General features: G+C 40.6%; 1 protein-coding gene across 1 annotated transcript in view; it reads left to right on the forward strand.

Moving 5' to 3' along the window:
* Col4a1 (Collagen type IV alpha 1) overlaps positions 1–14,421 on the forward strand; it is a 417,480-nt gene that overhangs the window by 262,755 nt on the left and 140,304 nt on the right. Inside the window, exons 11-12 of the mRNA XM_071667042.1 lie at positions 5,095–5,189; positions 8,871–9,057. Of these exons, the coding sequence (XP_071523143.1) occupies positions 5,095–5,189; positions 8,871–9,057 (282 nt within the window). The remainder of the gene's footprint in view (positions 1–5,094; positions 5,190–8,870; positions 9,058–14,421) is intronic.

Here is a 14,421-nt window from a genome sequence, read left to right on the forward strand (position 1 = left end):
AAATTGTCCAAATGCCTCTCTTCTCTTTCACTGATAATCTTACTAATTCATCCCACCACTCAATACCCTTTCTAACCTGCCCACCTCCCATGCTTCTCATGCCACAAGCATCTTTTGTGCAAGCCATCACTGCTTCCCTAAATACTTCCCATTCCTCCCCCACTCTCCTTACGTCCTTTGCTCTCACCTTTTTCCATTCTGCACTCAGTCTCTCTTGGTACTTCCTCACACAAGTCTCCTTCCTAAGCTCAGTTACTCTCACCACTCTCTTGACCCCCAACATTCTCTCTTCTTTTCTAAAAACCTCTACAAATCTTTACCTTCACCTCCACAAGATAATGATCAGACATCCCACCAGATGCACCTCTCATCACATTAACATTAAAAAGTTTCTCTTTCACACTCCTATCAATTAACACTTAATCCAATAATGCTCTCTGGCCATCTCTCCTCCTTACATACATATACTTATGTATATCTCTTTTTAAACCAGGTATTACCAATCACCAGTCCTTTTTCTGCACACAAATCTACAAGCTCTTCACCATTTCCATTTACAACACTGAACACTCCATGTACACCAATTATTCCCTCAACTGCCACATTACTCACCTTTGCATTCAAATCACCCACCACTATATCCCGGTCTTGTGCATCTAAACTACTAACACACTCACTCAGCTGCTCCCAAAACACTTGCCTCTCATGATCTTTCTTCTCATGCCCAGGTGCATAGGCACCAATAATCACCCATCTCTCTCCATCCACTTTCAGTTTTACCCATATCAATCTAGAGTTTACTTTCTTACACTTTATCACATACTCCCACCACTTCTGTTTCAGGAGTAGTGCTACTCCTTCCCTTGCTCTTGTCCTCCCACCAACCCCTGACTTTAGTCCCAAAACATTCCCAAACCACTCTTCACCTTTATCCTTGAGCTTCATTTCACTCAGGGCCAAAACATCCAGGTTCCTTTCCTTGAGCATACTACCTTTCTCTCCTTTTTTCTCATCTTGGTTACATCCACACACATTTAGACACTCCAATCTGAGCCTTCGAGGAGGATGAGCACTCCCCATGTGACTCCTTCTTCTGTTTCCCTAGGGATAGGGGAGAAAGAATACTTCCCACACATTACTCATGTGTCATAGAAGGCGACTAAAGGGGACGGGAGTGTGGGGCTAGAAACCCTTCCCTCCTTGTTGTTATTATTTATTTATTTATTTATTTTGCTTTGTCGCTGTCTCCCGCGTTTGCAAGGTAGCGCAAGGAAACAGACGAAAGAAATGGCCAAACCCACCCCCATACACATGTATATACACACACGTCCACTCACGCAAATATACATACCTATACATTTCACTGTACACATATATATACACACACAGACATACATATATACCCATGCACACAATTTACACTGTCTGCCTTTATTCATTCCCATCGCCACCTTGCCACATATAGAATACCATCCCCCTCCCCCCTCATGTGTGCGGGATAGCGCTAGGAAAAGACAACAAAGGCCTCATTCGTTCACACTCAGACTCTAGCTGTCATGCAATAATGCCCGAAACCACAGCTTCCTTTCCACATCCAGGCCCCATACAGCTTTCCATGGTTTACCCCAGACGCTTCACATGCCCTGATACAATCCACTGACAGCACGTCAACCCCGGTATACCACATCGATCCAATTCACTCTATTCCTTGCCCGCCTTTCACCCTCCTGCATGTTCAGGCCCCGATCACTCAAAATCTTTTTCACTCCATCTTTCCACCTCCAATTTGGTCTCCCACTTCTCCTCGTTCCCTCCACCTCCGACACATATATCCTCTTGGTCAATCTTTCCTCACTCATTCTCTCCATGTGCCCAAACAATTTCAAAACACCCTCTTCTGCTCTCTCAACCATGCTCTTTTTTTTCCACACATCTCTCTTACCCTTACATTACTTACTCGATCAAACCACCTCACACCACACATTGTCCTCAAACATCTCATTTCCAGCACATCCACCCTCCTGCACACAACTCTATCCATAGCCCACGCCTCGCAACCATACAACATTGTTGGAACCACTATTCCTTCAAACATACCCATTTTTGCTTTCCGAGATAATGTTCTTGACTTCCACACATTCTTCAAGGCTCCCAGGATTTTCGCCCCCTCCCCCACAATATGATTCACTTCCGCTTCCATGGTTTCATCCGCTGCCAGATCCACTCCCAGATATCTAAAACACTTTACTTCCTCCAGTTTTTCTCCATTCAAACTTACCTCCCAATTGACTTGACCCTCAACCCTACTGTACCTAATAACCTTGCTCTTATTCACATTTACTCTTAACTTTCTCCTTTCACATACTTTACCAAACTCAGTCACCAGTCTTTACCAAACTCAGTCACACACCCATGCCGCAAACCTACATTCACTGAGAACCAATCACTTTCCTCTCTTCCTACAAGTACACATGCCTTACATCCTCGATAAAAACTTTTCACTGCTTCTAACAACTTGCCACCCACACCATATATTCTTAATACCTTCCACAGAACATCTCTGTCAACTCTATCATATGCCTTCTCCAGATCCATAAATGCTACATACAAATCCATTTGCTTTTCTAAATATTTCTCACATACATTCTTCAAAGCAAACACCTGATCCACACATCCTCTACCACTTCTGAAACCACACTGCTCTTCCCCAATCTGATGCTCTGTACATGCCTTCACCCTCTCAATCAATACCCTCCCATATAATTTCCCAGGAATACTCAACAAACTTATACCTCTGTAATTTGAGCACTCACTCTTATCCCCTTTGCCTTTGTACAATGGCACTATGCACGCATTCCGCCAATCCTCAGGCACCTCACCATGAGTCATACATACATTAAATAACCTTACCAACCAGTCAACAATACAGTCACCCCCTTTTTTAATAAATTCCACTGCAGTACCATCCAAACCTGCTGCCTTGCCGGCTTTCATCTTCCGCAAAGCTTTTACTACCTCTTCTCTGTTTACCAAATCATTTTCCCCAACCCTCTCACTTTGCACACCACCTCGACCAAGACACCCTATATCTGCCACTCCGTCATCAAACACATTCAACAAACCTTCAAAATACTCACTCCATCTCCTTCTCACATCACCACTACTTGTTATCACCTCCCCATTAGCGCCCTTCACTGAAGTTCCCATTTGCTCCCTTGTCTTACGCACTTTATTTACCTCCTTCCAGAACATCTTTTTATTCTCCCTAAAATTTAATGATACTCTCTCACCCCAACTCTCATTTGCCCTCTTTTTCACCTCTTGCGCCTTTCTCTTGACCTCCTGTCTCTTTCTTTTATACATCTCCCACTCAATTGCATTTTTTCCCTGCAAAAATCGTCCAAATGCCTCTCTCTTCTCTTTCACTAATAATCTTATTTCTTCATCCCACCACTCACTACCCTTTCTAATCAACCCACCTCCCACGCTTCTCATGCCAAAAGCATCTTTTGCGCAATCCATCACTGATTCCCTAAATACATCCCATTCTTCCCCCACTCCCCTTACTTCCATTGTTCTCACCTTTTTCCATTCTGTACTCAGTCTCTCCTGGTACTTCCTCACACAAGTCTCCTTCCCAAGCTCACTTACTCTCACCACCCTCTTCACCCCAACATTCACTCTTCTTTTCTGAAAACCCATACAAATCTTCACCTTAGCCTCCACAAGATAATGATCAGACATCCCTCCAGTTGCACCTCTCAGCACATTTACATCCAAAAGTCTCTCTTTCGCGCGCCTGTCAATTAACACGTAATCCAATAACGCTCTCTGGCCATCTCTCCTACTTACATACATATACTTATGTATATCTCGCTTTTTAAACCAGGTATTCCCAATCACCAGTCCTTTTTCAGCACATAAATCTACAAGCTCTTCACCATTTCCATTTACAACACTGAACACCCCATGTATACCAATTATTCCCTCAACTGCCACATTACTCACCTTTTCATTCAAATCACCCATCACTATAAGTTTGAAATAGAAAAGAGAGGTCTTTGGGCGGTACTTAAGGAAAGGAGTGCAAATGATTGGGAGATGTATAGGAGAAAGTTGCAGGATGTCAAGAGGAAGGTGCAAGGTTGAAAAAGAGAGCAAATGAGGTTTGGGTGAGAGATTGTCATTAAGCTTTAGGGAGATAGAAAGATATTTTGGAAGGAGGTAAACAATGTGCAAAAAACAAGAGAACAAATGGGAACATTGGCAAAGGAGGCAAAATGGTAGGAGCAGTAGACAGAGGTAGTAGGTAGCAAGTAGGAACATTTAGGCAGGAGTATTTGGTAGAAACATTATGTAGAAGTGGTAGGATGGAGCATTAGATAGTAGCTGGTAGGAACATTAGGTAGGAGTCTCTGCAAATACTTTGCTGGACTTGCCCTATGCCAATGGCCTGTTAAGGGTGAGGCACAAAAGGTTAAGAAGTAGCACTGGAGTTCAGTAGTTATGGAGACTGAATTGCCATGGGTACCCCACTGAAGAAGTTCCAGTTGGAACAGAGTCAGAGATACAGACAGATAGAGATGGAATGAGTTTTGAAGGATTTTTGATTATATTTGATGATAGATTGGCACATGTATGGTGTTTTGGTCAGGGTGATATGAGAAGTGTGTCATACTGAGTGGTTTGGTGAAAAGAGGTTCATCTCCCCTTTAATGCATAGGTTTCTATGGGAAATGAGCTTTACTTCATGTTACTTCACACTGCATAATCAGTATCACTAAACTTTTCATAACTTGAGCATTTGTAAAGTCTCAGAGGACTCCCCCAGAATTGCTGAGAAGTGAGACATATCTGCATCAGTGCTGTATATTAGTTACTATGGATGATGAGCTTCATTTTATGGAGCTTTACTTAATGAAAGTAATATCATGAAATGTATCCTTTCATAAATCAAGGACCAGGTAGAATGTAGAAATTTAGTAACATCATCATCTCAAAGATTTTGTTGCTTTTGTTTATTATGACTGATTATAATGTTGACTTTCAAATGTAGTTGAAGACTACTATAAATCTATTTGCTTTGCTACATAGGTGAGCCAGGACCCCAAGGACCACCTGGACTTCAGGGTGAACGTGGTTTGTCGGGACTTCCAGGTCAGAAGGGGAACAAATGCTTTTCCATTCCAGTAAGTTGTTTTTACAAACTTTTTGATATTTACTGTATTAGCTACTCATGTTTTTGTGAAAAATACTACCTTGTGAATTTTTTTCAGACTCATAGGTTGATGTTTTAAGTACTTTTCCATACCAATAAGTTGTACAAAGTCTTTCATGATTCAGTGTATCAGATACTTATGTTTTTGTGACAAAAGAATACCTCTCAAGAATATTTTTCAGACATACAGGTTGATTTGATCTGTATTTTAGAATACTGTCAAACTGGTATAATCATGTAATTTGTCTCTGGATCCCTTGACTATACTTTCATCAACCCATAGTTCTGAAACAGCACATCATGAAACTTTTCCTACATTCAGTATGAATTAGAACATTATTTTTAATGTTGGTAGTTTTCTTCCATTAAGTAGCGGCAATGGAGTTCATGAGTTATGGAGAGACCATTGCTGTGGTCACCCTCATAAGGGGAATTGGATGGGAACAGGCATCAGACAGATAGGTACAATAGTGCTCCTCCTTGGACAAATTACTATTTTCTCTGCCAAGAATGTCATTGAATTGTTTTAAAAGATTATCTGCAGTAGGGATGGGTGTTGTCACAATGGCTGTTTAATATGTTTATAGAATGGGTGGTCAGGGAGGTGAATGTAAGGGTCTTTGGGAGAAGAGTAGATTATGCAGACTGTTGGGGCTTGGAATGTGCAAAATTTCGTGTCGATAGTTTGGGAGAGTGTGTAGAAAGAGAAATTTATGAGTAAATGTTATTAGATTGGCAGTAAAGAGAGACAGGGCATTTGGAATGCGAGTTTGAATGTAAGGAACATAGAAGTGGAGAGTAACACAGAAAGGTCTGTGGGGTTTGGTTATGGAGAGGGGATATGCTGTTGGTACATTATACATGACAGCTAGAGAAGGGAGATAAGCAAATGAAGCTATTTCTTTGTTCATTTGTAGCACTGCCTTGCTATTACAGGAAGTATATGAAAGTTGTGTACTGTATAGAGTTATTTGGAACAGTGTGGTGGATTGAACTATAGCATATGAAGTGGCCGGGGTCAATCTTAGATAGATCTTTGGGGCACTCTGCTTCTGATGAATTTATGGGAAAGTTTTTTATTTCCACCTTCCTTATCCACAATACCCTTTTCAAAATTGTTGTTCTTTTCTTATCCTGCTATACTCATTCCATACTCTCTTATACCTTGCAAAATGTGGCTGGCTGGAGTGTTGCATATCTCCAAGTGCCCTTGCTTTTTGACATCTATGATTAGACCATACTTCTTTCTAAATCTTCCCTCAGTATTTGAGGCTAAAGGTGCACATGTTCTTACTCCATTGTAAATGTCACAGAACCTTTCAGCACAATAGCCTGGTTCCTGAACTCCATATCCCAGTTCTATGTATTTTCCATGATTATATCTTCAGAGGTCCTCTCTCTGTCTCCTCTACTTTTTTAAGTTATTCATTAATTGTATAATCAAACCCTTTCTCCATAACACACACACACACATACACACATGGCTAGTCCATATCCCATCCAGCTATACTTCCTTCCCTAGGGTTTTGTTGATAAAATGGTTACCTGACTTAGGCTAGGGTCTGTTTGCGTGCATATAAACAAAGGAGGAAAGACTGTATCTATCTATTCTCCATCTCTTGACACGTTCTTCATTGCTCCCAGAACCTTTACCCCACCCTGTGACTCACTTCCGCTTCCATAGTTCCATTTGCTGCTAAGTCCACTCCCAGATATCTAAAACACTTCACTTCCTCTCCATTCAAACTTATATCCCAATTAACTTTTTCGTCAACCCTATTGAATCTCATAATCTTGCTGTTATTCACATTTACTCTCAACTTTCTCCTTTCTCACACTTTTCCAAACTCAGTCACCAACTTCTGCAGTTTCTCACTTGAATCAGCCAACAGAGCTGTATCATTGGCGAACAAAATATGACTCACTTCCCAGGCCTTCTCATCCCCAACAGACTGCGTACTCACTCCTCTCTCCAAAACTCTTGCGTTTACCTCCCTAATCACCCCATCCATAAACAAATTAAACAACCATGGGGACATCACACACCCCTGCCACAGACCGACCTTCATTGGTAACCAGTCATTCTCCTCTCTTCCTACTCGTACACATGCCTTACATCCTTGGTAAAACTTTTCACTGCTCTGTCAGCTTACCTCCCATACCATATATATCAACCCTATCATATGCCTTTTCCAAATCCATAAATGCTACATACAAATCCATCTGTTATTCTAAGTATTTCTCGCACACATTCTTCAAAGCAAACACCTGATCCGCACATCCTCTACCACTTATGAAACCAACTTGCTTTTCCCCAGTCTGATGCCCAGTACATGCCATCACCTTCTCAATCAATACCCTCCTTACAGTTTCCCAGGAATAATCAACAAACTTATGCCTCTGTAGTTTGAACACACCTTTATCCCCTTTGCCTTTGTACAATGGCACTATGCATGCATTCTGCCAATCCTCAGGCACTTCACCATGATCCATACATACATTGAATATCCTTACCAACCAATCAACAACACAGTCCCCCCTCTTTCTTAATAAATTCAAAGCTTTCACTGCCACCTCTCTTATAGCCAAACCATTTTCCCTGATCCTCTCACTTCACACACTACCATGACCAGAACACCTTACATCTGCCACTCTTATCATCAAACATTCAACAAACCTTTGAAATACTCACTTCATCACTACCTGTTATTACTTCCCTCCTTGCCCACTTTACTGGTGTTTCCATTTGTTCTCTTGTCTTATGCATGTTATTTACCTCCTTCCAAAGTATCTTTTTATTCCCCTAAGATTTAATGATACACTCTCACTCCAACTCTCTTTTGCCCTCTTTTTCAACCCTTGCACTTCCTCTTGACCTCCTGGTGCTTCCTTTTATACATTTCCCAGTCATTTGCACTCCTTCCATGTAAGTATCGTCCAAATGCCTCTCTTTTCTTTCACTAACAGCTTTACTTCTTCATCCCACCACTCGTTACCCTTTCTATTCTGCCCACCTCCCACCATATGGGGTGGTCAGAGGGAGGTTGTGAGCTTTGTGATACAAATTGACTGAATGACACATCACTATCAATGGATACTATTTACATACTTATTTACACATTCACTTTTTCTGAATTGATATACATATGTATTTACACTTCAGAACTGCTTTCAAAAAATGAAGTCTTAGAAGAAAGCACTAGTAGAGACCAGGGTAATGTCAAGCAGCATACAAATGTCAAAATGTTGGTAGGGGATTTAAACAATGCATGTGAAAATTAGTGCACAAATTATCATTATCAGAGGCTGCCAAATCTTCATTTGATGACTTATGGAGTCTAAGAATAAGTTAACATCCCAAAACTATTATCAAAAACCTTCAGAGTGAGAAGCCAGACCTGAGACTAATCTCTGTGCTGTGTTAACAAGTCAGAATTTAGATACATATGTAAAGCAATGAAGAAGTATATTGAAGTCTTTGAATGTGTATTATAAGATATTTGTAAGAGGCATTATTTTAAGCTACCAGACAAGTGTGACATAATATTGGAGACTGATATAAATCATGATTTGGTCTGGTTCTTATTGATCGACAAGATTATATGATATAACCCTAGTCACCTTTCATTAGCTGTCACAATTTTATTGGTAGGGAGAGCCAGGACGAGATGGAACACCAGGACGTGATGGCATACCTGGTGACCGAGGGTTACAAGGCCCAGTTGGCCCTCGGGGTATTCCTGGGGATAGTATTGATGGAATCCCGGGATCCCCTGGGGAACCAGGAGATATTGGTTTTCCTGGTATTCCTGGTAATCCTGGATTAGATGGTTTTCCAGGTAAGAAATTGAACAACATCGTTTAGAAAATACTAATCATTATGATAAGGTTTTAGGACATCTTTAACATAATGAAAACTTTATAGCTAGTTTATTATTAACTGGAATGAGCTTTTCTTTACTACTCATTGAACTATAAGCACAGGTAGAGTAAGAAAAATTATTAGTTCGTGGAATCAAGCAGTGTGCAGGTTGTGGATTTTTATGAATTTTAGAGCTGCTGTAGTGTAATCTATATGAGCTACAGACTATAATAAGAACATGTCACAGCTTTAATTGAATTTATTGTTGACCCATGCATGTTTCTGAATATTATTTGTTTTTGATAAAGTATGTGAAGATATATATACCATCCTGTATAGAATATTGAGTAAACACATTTTTTTTATTTACTAGAGGCTCATGTTGTAAGTTTATGTTGAATTATAGACTAAGGAGTTCACGGGCTTTAGAAACGCAGATTTTCTTGTATCATTACTAGAACTTTGTCTTTTTCTTTAATTTTTTCTTTGGCCGTAATCACTTATATGGATGTGATGGTTTTTCAACAATTTTCAAACTACATGACGAAGAGCATTTTTTTCTTAGTTCAACAGTTTTTGCTTTTTACCCTTTGTAGTGCACTGGCATTCAGTAAGTGGTGATGGTAAAAAGAAAATAAAGTCTTCGACTTACATTTTGAGCATTACTATTTTAACAGTGATGCTTGAAGGTAGAGAGGTGGTTGGGAGAGTGATTGCATGGAGAAATTGTTACACATACCACCCTTATTATATTTCAAGAACACATAACATGATGTAAATATAGAACAATACTGGCCAGGATGTGATGTGTACATAAGCTTACAGACTATAACCTCCAACAGCCCGACTGAGCAAAGGAGAAGCTCAGCAGCTTGGTCAGAGACTGAATTGTGGTGATAGCAGAACTACAAAATCATTAAAATTTTGTGTAAATAATGATTAGATGAAATGTAGAAAAAAATAAGGGGGTTATTTGAGAGATGTGATACGGCAGGGAATGCAAAGGAAATGAATTTTGGAGGGGTAGAGTGGGTGAAATGTAATACTATGGGGTGGTTTTGCCATGGGAAAAGAATGCAAGACAGAATTTGCAAGGATATTGTATGATAGTAAGTTTAAAGGTGTTGGTGTCAGAGGAACACCACCTATGACATGGTGAAATATAGTGGATGAGTACTGGAGAGAAAGAAATGGTGGAAGAATGCATGTAATGATGTTTGCGAGGGAGGCATGTAAAGACAGGGATAAGTGGAGACCCTTTTATTGTGGCCATCCCCTTGATTGGAGTTCCTGGAGGAAATGAGCATCAGGGATATGGATAACTAGATAGAAATAACACACATAAACTCATGTACATGGTATTTCCTCCTTATAGAGGTCAGTCAGTAAGCAGTGGAAATGATAGAGCTCTTTCCTTCTTGAGTAAGATGAGGTAATATTCCAGTAATTGTGGGTAGACATCCTAATCTCCTCCAAGAACTGGATCACATGGCACTACCCACTGTAGCCATGGTCTTCTCTGTAGATTGAAGGCTAACATCACAAGCCCAAATGTGGATGAACATGAACAGGTACAGCATTTCTTTTCTCAATTCAGTGTCCAGCCTGTGGCTTTCATATTTTTGCTTTGCACTTCTTTTAATACCCTTTCTTTAGCAAATTAGTACCCTGTAGGGAGCAGCTTAGTCAGAAAATCATGAGGCATGGGCATAACCTGCTGTATCCAGAGAGAGAACTGTAGCAGTATACTGACTCTTTACTCTGGCATCAGGTTCTACAACCTCAAAACCATAATCACTTAAATGGAACAACACCTGATTGGTGTACTGAACTATGCATGGTGGTAGGCCATACACTTTATTGCTTAGTTCCTTAGCAAAGAAATTTTGGTTTTATTCTCCATTAAATGAGTTTGGGTAGAGTAGATGACTCCTATGTCAATAAGAGGCAGACTGTCCAAGTGAATAGATCTCATAGAAATTGCCATGTTATGCTAGGGCTGTAGGTAACTCAGTTGTCATGCTGGCTGGCTTCCAAGACCAGTTCTCCAGGGCAAACACCTGGGGCATCAACTGCCATTCAATGGACTTCATCATGGTATCAAGAGCTGGAGACCTTGAGGCAAATTCACTCTTCTAGGACAGTGGATTTTTAAAAGGTCAATCCTCACAAACAAGATATTCTGCAGTATTTAGAATTGTAAAATCATGTATTAAAAAGAACCATTCAGACAACCCTGTGCATTTAAATGCAGCTCATTGTAGACGTATCAGATCTTTTTGTACCACTTCAAAAACATTTAACCCTTGTACAGCAGTATTTGCTCCCATGCCAATCTCCAACAGTGGTTTGGAAATGCCTTAGGAGTAAGTCAAGAACTAAGAAAGGAGTTGCACTACTCCTAAAATAGGAGTTGTGGGAGTGTGTGATAGTGTAAGAAATTGATATCTAGATTGATGTGGGTAAAAGTGAAAGTGGATGGTGAAATATGGGTGATTATTTGTTTATGCACCTGGCCATGAGAGAACAGATCATGGGAGAGAAGTGTTTAGGGAATAGTTCAGTGAGTATGTATCTGCAGTTTTGATGTGAGAGACTGGGGATTGTTGATGGGTGATTTAATATGAGGGTAAGTAATGTGACAGTTGAGGTAATGATTAGGATGCATTGGGTATGCAGTGTTTTGAACGGAAATGGTGAAGAGCTTGTGGTGTTGTTTGCTAAATAAGTACTGGTGATCAGAGTACCTGGTTTATAAAGGGGTATTTACATAAGTATACATATGTGAGTAGAAGAGATGGTCAGTGGGTATTATTGGAGTAAACATAACAATTGATGGGTATGTAAAAGAGAGACTTCTGGATGTAAATGGGCTGTGAGGGGCAGCTGTTGGGATGTCTAATAACTATCTTGTGGAGGCAAGGGTGAAGATTTGTATAAGTTTTTGAAAAAGAGGAAACAATCTCAAGGGGAGGAGAGCAGTAAGAGTAAGTGAGCTAAGAAGAGACTTTCATAAAGAAATACCAGAAGAGATTGAGTGCAGAGTGGCAAAAGGTGGGAGTAGAGAAAGCAAGGGGAGTTTGTGAGGAATGGGAGGTATTTAGGGAAGCAGTGTTGGCTTGTGCCAGAGTTGCACGTAGCATGCAAAAGGTTGGGATAGGCAGTTTACAAAGGGTAGTGAGTTGGTGGAATGAAGAAGTAAAGTTGCTGGTGAAAGAGAAAAGGGAGGCATTTGGGTGATACAAGGAAGAAGCGCAAATGATGGGGAGATGTATAAGAGAAAGCAGCACGAGGTCAAGAGGAAGGTGCAAGGGTCGAAAAGAAGGACAAATGAGTGGAGGGATGAGCAAGTATTATTAAACGTTAGAGAAAATACACTGTTTTGGAAGGAGGTAGATAATGTGTGAAAGACAAGAGAACAAATGGTAACATCAGTGAAAGGGGCAAAAGGAGAAGTGGTAACAAATAGTAATGAAGAGTAGATAGAGTGAGTATTTTGAAGGACTATTAAATGTGTATAATGACAGAATGGCAGATATGGATGTTTTCTTCAGGATGGTATGTGAAGTGAGTCGTGGGGAGTGATGTAGTGAAGAGAGAAGAGATGGTGAAATCCTTACATAAGATGAAATGTGACAAGGCAGCTGGAGTGGATGGTATTGCAGTTGAATTTATCAAGAAAGGGGATGATTATGTTGTTGATTGGTTGGTAAGGATTTTCAGCATATGTATGGATCATGGTGAAGTGCCTGAGGATTAGCAGAATGCTAAGGCAAGGGAGATGAAGATGAGTGTTCAAACTACAGAGATATAAATTTGTTGAGTATTCTGGAAATTGTATGTTATTTATTTATTTATTATACTTTGTCGCTGTCTCCTGCGTTAGCAAAGTAGCACAAGGAAACAGACGAAAGAATGGCCCAACCCACCCACATACACATGAATATACATACACGTCCACACACACACATATACATACCTATACATTTCAGCGTATACATACATATATTCCTATGAGTCCACGGGGAAAATGAAACACGATAAGTTCCCAAGTGCACTTTCGTGTAATAATCACATCATCAGGGGAGACACAAGAGAGAAATATAAGTCAGTTGATATACATCAAAGAGACAAAGCTAGGACACCATTCGGTAAACATGTGATTGTCCAAAACATACAACAAGCGTTCATAAACTTATCATTTTACAAATTTTTTCAACAATAAAGTTATCTAATTTGTATAAACCATCACTAATATTAAGATTATAAGAGTAAATGTGAATAAGAGCAAGGTTATTAGGTACAGTAGGGTTGAGGGTCAAGTCAATTGGGAGGTAAGTTTGAATGGAGAAAAACTGGAGGAAGTAAAGTGTTTTAGATATCTGGGAGTGGATCTGGCAGTGGATGCAACCATGGAAGCGGAAGTGAATCATAGGATGGGGGAGGGGGGCGAAGATCCTGGGAGCCTTGAAGAATGTGTGGAAGTCGAGAACATTATCTTGGAAAGCAAAAATGGGTATGTTTGAAGGAATAGTGGTTCCAACAGTGTTGTATGGTTGCGAGGCATGGGCTATGGATAGAGTTGTGCGCAGGAGGGTGGATGTGCTGGAAATGAGATGTTTGAGGATAATGTGTGGTGTGAGGTGGTTTGATCGAGTAAGTAATGTAAGGGTAAGAGAGATGTGTGGAAATAAAAAGAGCGTGGTTGAGAGAGCAGAAGAGGGTGTTTTGAAATTGTTTGGGCACATGGAGAGAATGAGTGAGGAAAGATTGACCAAGAGGATATATGTGTCGGAGGTGGAGGGAACGAGGAGAAGTGGGAGACCAAATTTTAGGTGGAAAGATGGAGTGAAAAAGATTTTGAGTGATCGGGGCCTGAACATGCAGGAGGGTGAAAGGCGGGCAAGGAATAGAGTGAATTGGATCAATGTGGTATACCGGGGTTGATGTGCTGTCAGTGGATTGAATCAGGGCATGTGAAGCGTCTGGGTTAAACCATGGAAAGTTGTGTGGGGCCTGGATGTGGAAAGGGAGCTGTGGTTTCGGGCATTATTGCATGACAGCTAGAGACTGAGTGTGAACGAATGGGGCCTTTGTTGTCTTTTCCTAGTGCTACCTCACGCACATGAGGGGGGAGGGGGATGGTATTCCACGTGTGGCGAGGTGGCAATGGGAATGAATAAAGGCAGACAGTGTGAATTGTGTGCATGGGTATATATGTATGTGTCTGTGTGTGTATATATATGTGTACCTTGAGATGTATAGGTATGTATATTTGCGTGTGTGGACGTGTATGTATATACATTGTGTATGGGGGTGGGTTGGGCCATTTCTTTCGTCT

Source organism: Panulirus ornatus, chromosome 11 (genome assembly GCF_036320965.1).
Source record: "Panulirus ornatus isolate Po-2019 chromosome 11, ASM3632096v1, whole genome shotgun sequence".
In the NCBI taxonomy this organism is placed as follows: Eukaryota; Metazoa; Arthropoda; class Malacostraca; order Decapoda; family Palinuridae; genus Panulirus; species Panulirus ornatus.